Source organism: Ictalurus punctatus, chromosome 5 (genome assembly GCF_001660625.3).
Source record: "Ictalurus punctatus breed USDA103 chromosome 5, Coco_2.0, whole genome shotgun sequence".
In the NCBI taxonomy this organism is placed as follows: Eukaryota; Metazoa; Chordata; class Actinopteri; order Siluriformes; family Ictaluridae; genus Ictalurus; species Ictalurus punctatus.
This window is the reverse complement of record NC_030420.2, coordinates 2880183-2894438: the sequence shown is the minus strand read 5'-3', so window position 1 is coordinate 2894438 and position 14256 is coordinate 2880183. Positions and strand designations below refer to the sequence as shown.

At 44.1% G+C, this 14256-nt stretch overlaps 1 protein-coding gene across 4 annotated transcripts; it reads right to left on the bottom strand.

Moving 5' to 3' along the window:
• Window positions 1-214: 214 nt before the first annotated feature.
• On the bottom strand, window positions 215-14256 carry stx2b (syntaxin 2b). Of its 4 annotated transcripts, none has more exons than XM_017468804.3 (11): window positions 13903-14256; window positions 12333-12413; window positions 12162-12261; window positions 10527-10601; window positions 9242-9315; window positions 7767-7875; window positions 5385-5458; window positions 4854-4991; window positions 4343-4453; window positions 2614-2788; window positions 215-2515 (listed from the first exon to the last, which is right to left on the bottom strand). In XM_017468804.3, the coding sequence occupies exons 1-10, from the start codon at window positions 13930-13932 to the stop codon at window positions 2651-2653; spliced, it is 930 nt and encodes a 309-aa protein (XP_017324293.1). In that variant the 5' UTR covers window positions 13933-14256; the 3' UTR covers window positions 215-2515; window positions 2614-2650. The 4 variants fall into 4 exon arrangements, with proteins under 4 accessions (XP_017324293.1, XP_017324292.1, XP_017324295.1 ...); XM_017468803.3 differs by lacking the exon at window positions 13903-14256 and adding an exon at window positions 13496-13543; XM_017468806.3 differs by lacking the exon at window positions 2614-2788.

The following is a 14256-nucleotide window of genomic DNA, read 5'->3' as shown; positions in this document are numbered from 1 at the left end:
CATTTGTTATGTGAAATAGCTTCTTCACGGCGGGACTAGTAAATAAATTTGAAAAAAAATGCAATTTTAGTAATCCCTCTTATTATTATTATTATTACTATTTAAAATGATTAACATTTAGCAGCTTCTGCAAGGCGTATGTAAACTTATGACCTCAAGTGTATATAATGATTTAGTGGACGTACATTTTTGATATAAGAACCGAATACACATATTGCGCAATTCCATTTTAATTACAGAGATGCACTTTTACATACATAGCTATAGGAGCGTTCAGTAAATTCTGACAAACAAAACATGTTCAAAAGGTCTGAGATCAGCCTTCCATCCCTGAAACACCCAGCAGTCAGTGACATCACATTACCAAAATTTCCATTCTCCCTCCTGATCTGACGTGTACAACAGATAATAAACGAAAATCTCCTACGCCTGCTACAACTCGGCAGCATTAATTAAAGTGAGCTGTGACTTATCTCGTCGTTAAGGGCACTGACATGATAAGCAGTACATTCATTTATTTTTTAGATCACTGGCTTATTTTTTTTAAACATTTGGCTGAACATTAAGTGCACTTGATGTGTGTATTCTGTGCTACAGTATTAAGTGCACTTGTCGGGATTGCATCAGCGTCTGCCATCTTCGGTCAGACCTCACAAGGCGGCGAGCGACGTTACACATCGTAGTGCTGCGGAGCGAGAACGCTACTCATCTGTGCAACTCTCAGGCAGAAGAGATGACGTACGTGACGTAAGGACAACCGGCGACGACGAGTAGCGCGCATCTGTTGTCGCTTACATCGCACGTGAAGGGCAAAAGGCAAACGTTCAACAGTGGACAGAACGTAAACACGTCAACCCTTATGGGGAATCCAGAGTTCAGAGGTCATGACATGGATTCAGTGTATAGAAGATGCACAAAGCAGTCAATCATGGTTCAGCTTCATGATCAAGACTTCGCGACAAATCACAATAGTGAAGGCTTGACAAAACTAGCCAGAGTTTCACTTGATGAAGGATGAAGATGAAGAGGCAAACCAATTACGTTTCCACGAACAGGGAATTATTATAGGAGCTAAGTATCTTAAGTTTCTTTTCTTTCAGGAAGCTACATTAAGTATAAAAAGACACACACACACACACACACAAAAAGTGTCAAATTGATAGTTCTGGCTAAATACGATCTTACCGACAGGTTTAAGTGTCTGAAATTTCCTTCATTACTATTTTTTTTTTTTTGGAGCTAAATTGCTAATGTAGTTAGCAGGTAAAGAAAGGGTTACAGGTACAAGTTTAGCACAGAGTGCAAGTGCAAGACTAAATCGAGAAAATTTGAGGCGAATTACACAAAGTTTCCAGAGAATCTTTCCAGGAAGTTTACAGACACCAGCTGTGCGAGATATTAGAGAGGGAAATCATGTAACAAACTGTCTGACAGACTCAAGGGTTCCGTTATGCTAGGGGGGGAGGGGGGGCATTTATTTATTTATTTTCCTCGCCAAGTGGTTTGGCTCCACTTGACCACTTGGCAAGGAAAGCAAATCAACTTCTTCTGACCGATCACGTCGATCCTTTAATGATATTTCTTTCCTGATGGGTGTGACCTTTTCCAGGATGACTCCGCCCACATCCACAAGGCATGAGGGCTGACTGAATGGATTGAAGAGGATTTAAAATCACATGCCATGGCCTTCACACTCATCAGATCTCGACCCATTGAGGATTTTGGATCGACGGGTTCGAAAGCAACGGCGCTCTCCACCATGATCTGGTGTTCATCGCTCCTGAAGAGTTCCGGAGACTTGAAGAATCGATACCAAGGAGCACTGAAGCTGGTCTGGTGGCTTGTGGTGGCCCAACACCTTACTGACACACCTGGAAGTACAGTATATTTTCATCTGCTGAAGTATATGATTATACCTTCAAACGTCGGGCTTTCTCTGATGCTCATATGGAGCTGGCAGCTATAAGCTTCATTAGATCGTAGTAATCTTCAGCCACCAAATACGTCTTGGCTGATCGACTACCTCCGTGTACATTGTGTCCGTTTTATTTTTGGCCAAAATGTTGTTTTTAACCCATGATGAGCAGATTCTGAGATGAGATGAGAGCGGATTCTGATCGGTCTATGGTGATGACAAGGAAACGTCAACGTAGCCTTTTTCGGGAATCCAGAGTTCACGGAAAGCTTTATATTTTCATCTCTTCATAGGAAGGGGAAGAATCAAACCTGGCCACGAGTGTCGGTAGCAAAAGTGCTCAACCTCAGCTCCTGGAGAAACGTGGAATATTTCTTTTTCGACTTTCGAAACTCTACAAACACGAGCCATAAGATTAGAAAAAAAAAAAATCGCAGTAGTAGCAAAACAACTCATACAAATACAAAGCGTTTAGTTCAGGCTCTGGACTTGGTTGGAGTTTGGTTGGAGTCTTGGCGGCTAACTAGCAAACACTCCGACGATAACGATGAGCAGTAGAAGAAGGCACACCAATCCGCAAATGGCAACGTACACAATTTTCTGATGGGAAAAAAAAAAAGAGAGAGAAAGAGAAAAGGTTGTAAATAAGTCATCCGTGAATCAGGTATTATTATGAACTTACACGGTGAAATACATACTCTGATTGGTCAGTGGGTTTAGTACATGGAGGCACGCTTAAGCGGGATTAGTTGATGTAGTAATGGAGGAGGCGGGGGTTATAGTCGATTTGGACGACAGGCCCACGGAAAGGCCGATGATTAGCGCGAGGACACCGATTATCACCAGCAGGATCACAGCCAGAATGATGTATTTCTGTCCGGAACACAGAAAAACAAGATGTCTCCACTGCCTGAACGCATGTGCCGTTTACATTTCCTTATCATGATAATAAAAACGATATTATTCCGTTTAGGAGACCAGTGGGCGTGTCTTTCACTGCGACGGATGGTTGTGTCTTTAAGTCCATATTTAAATAGACTAACACGCTCTTTTAATATTTCTCAACAAGCGCTGTATGACATCTTTCACACATGCTCTATAATTAGCTATACTCGTGCTGACTAGCTAGCTAGCGTTAGCAGTGAAGATCATTAAATTTATGAACAGTATGTTACTTTTTTGTTTTTTTTAAAAAACCATACAGAAATCCCGTCAGGTTTTGTTATCCAGCTCTCAAGCGTTAGCAGTAAAAATTGAGTACACATTTATAAATACGACAATACGAAGTTATTTTACAAATCCTGCTCGGGTTAGCAAGCGAGCTAGCATTAGCTGTGAAGATTACGACCATGATTTCAAGAAAAATCATCTTTAGTTATGAAATCCTGTCAAGTTACATTTTATTAGCGAGCTGTCGCGCATTAGCGGTGGGGATTATGAACACTTGTGACTTCATATGACTTCCTAAAAATCTTCTTTAAGCATGACATCTTGCCACATTTTAGCTTGCTAGCATTAGCAGCGTTCATGAACACGACTCAAAATGGTTCAGAAATCCTGTCAGGTTCTGCTCAGGTTAGCCAGCTGACTAGCATTAGCAGTCAGGATTATGAACATTTATGAATACGATGTAAAAATGTTATTCAGTTATGGAAGTCTGTCAGGTTCGCTCATGTTAGCTAGCAAGCAAATGCGGGCGGTGAGGATTAATCAACATGCATGACTTAAATATCTTTAATTAAAAAAAAAAAAAAAAAAAAAAAAAAAAAGACCCTAGCTAGCTGTTTAGCATTAGGAGGAAAGGATAATAAATATTTATTACCTAAAATTCATGAATTCTTTAATTATTAAATTTTGTCAGGTTAGCTCATATTAGCTAGCTGTCAAAAGTGCAGACGTACACACACAGGAATGCCTTCTTTTTATTCCAAGACTTCCATATATGGATCCAAAGACACGCCCACATCCCCTGTTCATGACCACGCCCACTGACATTTCGATATACAGACTCAGTGATAAGGCAGCATTTCCATATATGGGCTTTTCTGGAGTCTGAGCTCTGCACATAGACCCCAATGGTTCAGCACTCATCTGAAGAATAGAATTATGGGATTATATGAATTTCAGCCTCCATATTTGTCCACCTTATGCCCGTGATAAGCGTGTGTGTGTGTGTGTGTGTGTGTGTGTGTGTTAGAAACGATTAACAGCACATGCCCAGTCAGTGATCTTTGATACGTTTTTGCTTTAAATTGAGGAGAAGAAGGTAAAGGCAGTTTAAGTGCAGGTTATAAACGATAATAAAAGCCACCCTGCAGGTATGTTCAGACATGTTTAAACCTGTGTGATTAAAGATTAGCAGAAAACACTGTGAAGTGAAGGGGAACGGGTGTGTGTGTGTGTGTGTGTGTGTTTATGTTTTCGTACCCGGCGGGCGCTCTTCTGGTACCTCACAGCTTTCTTCACCTCCTCATTAGCTTTGCCTACATACTCCACGGCGTTCCTCACGTTGTTCTCTATGTTGTCGATCATCTCACCCTGTAAGGACACGTGTGTGTGTGTGTTTGTGCGAGAGACAGAGACGGAACACAGAACGAACGTTATTAAAATGTAACGATGTTTAAACGCAAAAAAAAAAAAAAGAAAACAAAAATCCACCTACACTACACGTTTAGCCACATAATGTTACACACGTTTCTTAAATTACACCTTGTGACATTTAATACACACAACCGAGCTGGTTGAGACGCACCCTTGGTTCTGAAGTAGCAGAAGGTCCGAGTGTCGTTGCTAATAGTAACTCTGGTTAGCATGCTAACTCTAGTCGAACCGCCATAAGTTTTGAGGGCGGAGCTTTGTGTACTTCAAAAACGGCAGGATCGATAAACAAACATAAATACATTAACATGCATCTTCGCTGATTAAACAGGGGCTCCACCTGCGTCTCGACGAGCATAGCCATGTCCACGAACATGTCGTGGAGCTCTTTGATGCTGGACTCGAGGCGGATGATGTCTCTGTGCCGTGACTCGATCTCGTTCAGCGCCTGCCGCGTGATCTGCGAGTTCAAGATGATCTGAGGACAGAGAGGAGGTGTATCAGTAAACTCAGGAATAAAAAAAAAGCACACTGAGCTTAACAATACGGAGGCGGGGTGGTGTGTAGACCCCCCCGTCCCCAGGTTGATTATTTTCCTATACAAGCAGATTCTGAAGTGTATCACTCGTCTTACACTACAACAATTTGTCGCATTGTCTTTTTAATCCGCTTCTTGTTCAATTTCACGTCCGTGAGACGAGTTAGTTCCCAGCTTGACAGAGCACTGACACTGGAGACTCCTTCCATAAACTCTAACCCTTTCGGTGTTTTACTCGACTTAATCGGGCATTTCCAATCCGTATAAACAAATGAATTATTTTATCGCCGTAAGTCTGTTATAAGATTACTCGGGACACTGAGTCAGACTCACATCCGAGGTAAAAATGGAGGGGTTCCCGCTCTCCAGCATGTCCTCCAGTTCCTCATTGGTGGTCCTCTTTCCAGCTGCAAGAACACACACAATAACAACTCTATTTTATTTATATGCCATCTCAGATATTTATGCACATTGTGTGTTTAGAATGAAGTGATGTAAAACGTACGTAATACTATTGTGCCGCTGATGTTTATATTCATTTTTGTATGAGTGTTTGTGTGTGTGTGTGTGTGTGTGTGAGAGAGAGAGAGAGAGAGAGAGAAACATGACCCTGCAGGACTCGTGTTTATTCAGCTGGGAGAAGCAGAAAGTCAAGAGGTAGAACAATAGCATGACTGAAACCTGTAGGTATACGACCATGTGCACACACACACACACACACACTATTTGCTAAAGCTCCGTACTGCTCCTGCTGGGAAGGCTTTCTGTTACACTCCAGGGACGGAAGAGAAACAAGGGAGAGAGGACTCCAGGGAGAAACAGTGGGGACATGAGGGACCAGGATGCTCACAGCTCCTGTTTACCTACATAACACACACACCATCCTGTGATATCCAACAGTTTTGGGTGATCAAGTGCAGCAGTAGTTTGTTATTCCAAATTTGATCATTTCAGAAAAGTCACTTAGCAATGAACTCCCCCCTTCTCAACATCCCCAAATATACAGGGTGAACACACCCTGATCTGAAAAAAGGCTTCTTGACAATAGGACGTCCCGGCGTTCACCTCCGTGACGGGGGATCTGTCGTGTGACAGAGACCACCTAGCTAACGGGTAGCAAACTGACTCACTAAATTGGGAGAAATTTGGATTTTAAAAAAATAAATAAATAAAAATCATTATAATACCGAATACTGAACAGAATACTGGTGTCTGAAACATCTGAATATCGATAGTAGGCCGACATATCGATAAAAGGCTACTAATCGAATCGTATCGTATCGCAAGAGAGTCAGTGGTACCGTGAAACGTCACGAATTGAACTCGTATCATATCGTATCGCGGGGAAGCCTGAGGTTTGCGCGACTAGCATAAAACGCTGCACTTTTCAACTCGGGGACGCCGTTCACGTCATGAGTTCACTGTTGCTAGGCAACCGGAAAATTTAGGTTTTTTGGAGGTTTAAAAAAAAAAAAAAAAAAAAGTAACCAATAAATTAATAAAAAAAAAAACATTTATATTGTTCACACAAATGACTGAATATTGACTACACATCAGTTGCGTTTACCTTATAGGATCAATACTGTATTCACGGATCTGGCATTAATCAACACACCTGACCTAGAGCATGAGTACAGCCTGAGTCACATAACCCCTCTCTCGGCCCGTTGTGGCGGTCTTGCGTTACCAAGGAAACGCCTACAACACGGTCTCTGGTGACAGAGAGGCTAGTCTCATGTGTCGCATGCCGAACGAGGACCTAATTAAGCAGCTCCTGCTGGGACACGCGCATCAACTGACTCACAAGTAGTCCCTGTGTCGACCCGTCTTCATAGTCAGTCAACTGACTTTCAGATTTCATCGTCTGGAATGAATATTTTGAAAATCAGTATTTAAAAAAAACGAGTTATAGGAGGTTACACTGATGTGTAAATAATCGAATACACTAGCAAAGGCATTTCCCCACATAACTACGATGCTCTTAGACCGTCTCTATGTTATTATCATTTGAATATTAATAGTAGGCCAACGTATCGATCTAATCGTACCGTGACAGATTCGGTGCTTTATGAAACGTATCATATCGTGTGAAGCCTGAGGTTCGCTGTCTTTTCAAACGGCTGCTCGTGCTGACTCACAGGGCAGCTGAACGCGCGGAAGAAAGCGCTATCTGTCCTCTTCTTCATACATGACCACTGGCTAGTGTCGCTGTGATTGACAGGGGAGACAGAGTATGCCCCTCCCACCAAGAAAGCACAGTTAATTTTGCTTTTTCGGATTCCTGGCATAGTCGGGATCGACTTTGTAAGTGCCGATCCCATCTTTAACATACTCTGTCTACTAAGCTGATCAACAGCTAATGCTAGTAATCAGTGATGAGTTTTTGTGTGTGTGTGTGTGTGTGTGTGTGTGTGTGTGTGTGCGCACTTACAGTGAGAAATATGATAAATACTTAAGAAGTAATTCAAGAATGTGCATGTGCTTGAGGATACAGACAGAGAGACACACACACACATACACACACACACACACACACACATCAATTGCTACTAGCTTTAGACACACCAACACACATTGTTGGTATGCCTGATGAGGAAAAATGTTACAAGTACATGCATGCGAGTTAGATCATAACCTCTTCAGAGAGAATGTGTGTGTGGATGTGTGTGTGTGTGTGCTCGTATATATATATATATATATATATATATATCTCACTGATCTCCAGCTGTCTCTGGATCCTGCCCTTGCTCCGCTCTCTGAAGGAGACCTGCGTGTCGTTGTACTCAGTCATGACCTCCACAAACTTCCGAGACAAGACTGAATACTAGAGAGAGCGAAACACGACACAGTCAGGTTCATACCAAAATAAACACTGAAACAGATGGTATTGCTTTACAGAAAAACCCTTTCATTTCAATATTCATTTATTCATTCATCTTCAACCAGCGCTTTATCCCGGTCAGGTTCGCGCTGGATCCGGAATCTCTGCATCACTGGGGACAAGGCATGGGGATTACACCCTGGACGGGACGCCAGTATATACTCTCTCTCTCCCACCCTGGACGGGATGCCAGTATGTACTCTCTCTCCTACCCTGGATGGGATGCCAGTATATATACACTCTCTCTCCCACCCTGGACGGGACGCCAGTATATATACTCTCTCTCCTACCCTGGATGGGATGCCAGTATATGTACTCTCTTTCCCACCCTGGACGGGACGCCAGTATATGTACTCTCTCTCCCACCCTGGACGGGATGCCAGTATATATACACTCTCTCTCCCACCCTGGATGGGATGCCAGTATATATACTCTCTCTCCCACCCTGGACGGGATGCCAGTATATACACTCTCTCTCCCACCCTGGACGGGACGCCAGTATATATATATACTCTCTCTCCCACCCTGGACGGGACGCCAGTATATATATATACTCTCTCTCCCACCCTGGACGGGACGCCAGTATATACACTCTCTCTCCCACCCTGGATGGGATGCCAGTATATATACTCTCTCTCCCACCCTGGACGGGATGCCAGTATATACACTCTCTCTCCCACCCTGGACGGGACGCCAGTATATATATATACTCTCTCTCCCACCCTGGACGGGACGCCAGTATATACACTCTCTCTCCCACCCTGGATGGGATGCCAGTCCATTGCAAGGCACCACGCCCACACATATTCACACCTAGGGACAATTTAGCATAGCTTCTCCACCGACCTGTATATTTTCAGGAAGTGGAAACCTACAGTATATTTTACGTTTAGCCAAAGCGACGGACGGGCAGCAAGGTGGGCCGAGACGCGACGTGATGACGTCACATGACCCGTCTCGGCCCGCCGTGCTGCCCGTCCGTCGCGTTGCAGCCTCTTCGATTCGTGTGTGTCCAACATGAGTACAGCTAAAAGGTCTCATTTGCCAACAAACATCACTGCAAAATTCTGAAGAAAAAACAAGCCGCAGCCAAATCGAGCATTTTTGGCCGTAACAATTATAATAATAAAAAAACCCCTGTAGTGTGAAATCCTGTACGGACTGAACTCGGACTTTCTTGTTTCCCACCGTTCTTATTAGCCGAGTTCTGGGATTAATTAATAGCAAATCAACGACCTAAACTCAAGTCCCTGTTTCTTGGACCTTAAAAAACAAAACTGATCCAAAACGCTTCTGAGAAGATCTCCACCTGCGTTCTCTGGATGCGCTCGTCCACTGAGGCACGGTTGGCTTGGTCTTCGGGAGGCAAGTTCTGCTGCATAGCTGAGGACGAAGAGAGGAGAAATAATAGCATCACCCTCAATTTGTAGGAAACACACATCTCCCCGTCTCTCACACACACACTCTCTCTCTCTCTCTCTCTCTCTCTCCCTCTCCGGTCTCTCTCTCCCTCCTGTCTCTCTTTCTCTCCCTCTATCCCCCTCTGCCTCTCTCCCCTCTCTTACACTCTGTCAATCTCTCTTTCTCTCCCCCCATTCTCACACTCTCTCCCACACACACACACTCTCTCTCTCTCACACACTCTTCTCTCTCTCTCTCTCACACACACACACACACACACTCTTCTCTCTCGCTCTCTCTCTGTCTCACACACACACTCTTCTCTCTCTCACAGACACACTCTCTCTCACACACACACACACACTCTCTCTCTCACACACACACACTCTCTCTCTCTCACACACACACACTCTCTCTCTCACACACACACACTCTCTCTCTCACACACACACACTCTCTCTCTCACACACACACACTCTCTCTCTCACACACACACACTCTCTCTCTCACACACACACACACACACTCTCACTCTCACACACACACTCTCACTCTCACACACACACACACACTCTTCTCTCTCTCTCACAGACACACACTCTCTCTCACACACACACACACTCTCTCTCTCTCACACACACACACTCTCTCTCTCACACACACACACACACTCTCTCTCTCTCTCACACACACACACTCTCACACACACACACACACACACTCTCTCTCTCACACACACACACACTCTCTCTCTCTCACACACACACTCTCTCTCTCTCACACACACACACACACTCTCTCTCTCTCACACACACTCTCTCTCTCTCACACACACACACTCTCTCTCACACACACACACTCTCTCTCACACACACACACTCTCTCTCACACACACACACTCTCTCTCACACACACACACTCTCTCTCACACACACACTCTCTCTCTCTCTCACACACACTCTCTCTCACACACACTCTCTCTCACACACACTCTCTCTCACACACACACACACACACACTCTCTCTCTCACACACACACACACTCTCTCTCTCTCTCTCTCTCTCTCTCTCTCTCACACACACACACACACTCTCACTCACTCACTCACTCACTCACTCACTCACTCACTCACTCACTCACTCACTCACACTCTCTCTCTCTCTCTCTCTCTCTCTCTCTCTCATACACTCACATTTGAGTTTGGTCCGCACCACATTGGCATTTTTCTTGATTTCGACCGTCAGCTGCTCGAGCTCCTCTTTGGTCCCTAAATGAAGAAATCAGAGTTTAGTCAGTGCAGAACAACTATGAAACAAGATAGTTCCTGTCTTCCCTTACGTTACAGCAGCTATAAACAGTCTTTCCACCACCTCTCTTCTTTCCCTCTCTCTTGAAGTTAATGAGCCGTGTCTGAAAACTTTAACGTTTCAGCTTTACTGACACTGGAGACTCCTTCCGCAACTTTTAAATAAACACCTATCTACGGAAAACCGTATCTCCGTTAAATAACGCCTTTTTCAAAAACCCATTTATTATTAGTCTTAGATTGTGTTCATGTCCTCCATACAAGTCCCTGTGAATGAGCTGTTGCTATAGAAACGATAACCCATTCGGACACGCGTTAATATAAACGCGGGATTCGCCTTGTAGCCGGAACTACTATCAGAGCTGCCGTTCGAGAAAACTGAGCCAATCAGAATTGAGAATTCACCAGCATTGTTGTGCAGATCTAAATACAGCACAAGCACGCACACAACCTACTTGCTAGGGAACTATAAACAAAAGAAGAAAAACAAATAAACAAACATGACTAACAAATCTCGTTAAGCAGCGAGGTCAGCTATTTTGCTTGCTAGCTAGCTGAACAGAAAACACGATAAGGTGCGTTCACATGCAGCACGCTATGTCCGGTTGTGGTCTCGGAAATGAGTCGCTAGTCGAGTGGAGGTTTCGTTCACCGTGTTGCGCACGTGCCAACTTGGCCAAGCGCGTATACGAACGAGCTATACGAGATCAGGCCTGCGAACGGACCGTCCGTATACCCGACGTTCACAAAACCGCAAGAACGGAAGCGAAATGCTATCAGTCAAACACGTCACAGTTAACGTATTGTTCTGATGGCTGAAGGAAAATTTTACTTAACGGTTATATCTTAACGGTGAGCTGAGGTTGTGTATAATTAGTTTAGTAGAGAGAGAGAGAGCGAGAGTGTAAGAGAGTGAGTGAGTGATGTAGAAAAAAGGAAATAAAGAATTAACAGGTGCTGTGAATCGAGGATGTGTAGAAAAAAAAAAAAAAAGTGTATTTAAAGCAGATGAATGAGTGTATTTGAAGCCGGGAAAGGTGAGGTTTCCTTCGCGTGTTTCCTGGAGGATGCAGTAGAAGTGTGTGTGTGTGTGTGTGATTTCCTGCTTTTACTGTGCTCAGTACACAAGGACAGTGTTATATTTAGCCTGAGCTGCGCAAGTGTGCATGTGTGTGCACGCATTTGAAACAATGACTTCAGCCAGCGCCGTGACGCAAAATGAGAGTCGTGCATTAGCTAGCGCGACACAAAGTGCCGTGTCCACAAACAAGCAGATGTTCTGAATGTAATGAATTATTTCCAGAGATTGTGTGGGTGTTCTTACGGGTGACATGAAATAATCAAGAAGTCTGAATCTCGTAACATCGATAAAAAAATGTAAAAAAAAATTTTAGCTCCAGTGCAAAGCTTTTTTTAAGAGTATTCAATCAATTCAAACTGATCTGGGACCAGGGACACCTACGTCAAGTGGAGTTCGGTGTGTGCTGTGTGTGTTTGGTGTATGATTGATTGTGTACGCACTTTCATCAGGGTTGGGAGCTGAGAGGATCATGCTGTGCTTCTTCTTCACCTCGTTCACCTGCGAGGAGATCTTATCAACGATGCTCCTGACCTCCTCCACCTGAAACACACGCAGGGTCAGAGCAGGAGTCTTTAGCGATAGATGCGTATGAAGGAGTGTCAGACACGTACCTTTCTGAAAAAGCCCTCCATAAAGCCGCCTCGATCCACAAGAACCGCGACGCTGCCATCTTCCTCATCGCTGGGCCTCCCCTAAATCCAGGAAATATGGAATACACTACTGTTATGTTCAAACAAAATGAAAACGTTTCATTATTAAAAAGAGAAAGTTTCTAACGAACAAGACAAAAATAGTGGCAATATGGTTGTTTTTTTTAATCGTTCGCAATAACTAATCTAAATAAAACTATTCGGTGAAGCTGTTAGTCAGTCAGAGTGTCGGTCAGTCAGTCAGTCAGTCAGACAGACAGTCAGTCAGTTAGTCAGACAGACAGTCAGTCTGTTAGTCAGACAGTCAGTCTGTTAGTCAGACAGTCTGTTAGTCAGACAGTCAGTCAGTCTGTTAGTCAGACAGTCAGTCTGTCTGTTTGTCAGACAGTCAGTCAGTCTGTTTGTCAGACAGTCAGTCAGTCTGTTTGTCAGACAGTCAGTCAGCCTGTTTGTCAGACAGTCAGTCAGTCTGTTTGTCAGACAGTCAGTCAGTCTGTTTGTCAGACAGTCAGTTAGTCAGACAGTCAGTCAGTCTGTTTGTCAGACAGTCAGTCAGTCTGTTTGTCAGACAGTCAGTCAGTCTGTTTGTCAGACAGTCAGTCAGCCTGTTTGTCAGACAGTCAGTCAGTCTGTTTGTCAGACAGTCAGTCAGTCTGTTTGTCAGACAGTCAGTTAGTCAGACAGTCAGTCAGTCTGTTTGTCAGACAGTCAGTCAGTCTGTTTGTCAGACAGTCAGTCAGTCTGTTTGTCAGACAGTCAGTCAGTCTGTTTGTCAGACAGTCAGTCAGCCTGTTTGTCAGACAGTCAGTCAGTCTGTTTGTCAGACAGTCAGTCAGTCTGTTTGTCAGACAGTCAGTTAGTCAGACAGTCAGTCAGTCTGCTAGTCAGTCAGTCGGTCAGAGAGATAATCAGTCAGACATTCAGAAATTCAATCAGAAATTCAGCTGATCAGAGAAATAGTCAGTCAGTCGGTTGGAAAGTCAGTCAGAAATTCAGCCAGTAGGTCAGTCATTCATTTGGACTTGAGAAAAGTATTTTACCCCCAATCCAAATCATAACATTTAGAGTTGTCACAGAATGAGCGGAGACAAACATACAAATCTATAAAGTACAAACAAGATCACCAGAGCACAAAACTCTCCTCTTCGAGCGTGCATGTGAAAATGTGGGTGTGTCACTTAACCCCCATGTAGTGAAACAGGTCGTTGACCTCGCTGAGACCTGCGTAAAGCACGCGCTGCGCTGATCTGCGCAAACGCCGCGCTACTCGAACACACCCAAGTCCAAATCCCAAACCCTTCACTGACTCCTACATAACCGCGGTCCACCACGCACGCACACAGCGCTCTGTGTACACTACTTAGTGCACTACACATCCACAATGACCGCGTTTACACTTCACCCGCAATTTATCTGACCTGAGGCTAGCATCTGAAATAACAGTTTAACAGCGGGGCTAGAAAACACGCACACACACACACACACACACACACTACCCTGTTGCATTTATGATCAAACTTACTCTACTTACAGATTTCAGTTCAGCCAGACGGTCCCGCATTTTTTAAATAAAATCTGAATGAACAAAAGTTATCTTCCTGCTAATAAGAAGTTCCGGTCTGTTTCCATAACAACACCCGAGTCCATCCCGACTCCGAGTGACTCATCAACAGGCGGACAGGAGATCAATGAAGAAGAAGAAGAAGAAGAAGAAGAAGAAGAAGTGAAAATAACAGTCAGGAAAACGTTATAAGACGCAGTTACTCCGAAACGGAGTCAGTAAAATGTAAAGTAACGGCCTCGGTGATGTTTCCTGCCGGCAGAGTGAGCGCGCGCCGCACACACACCTCAGCTCACGCGAGCAAGGCGGAATGAGCGCGCGGAG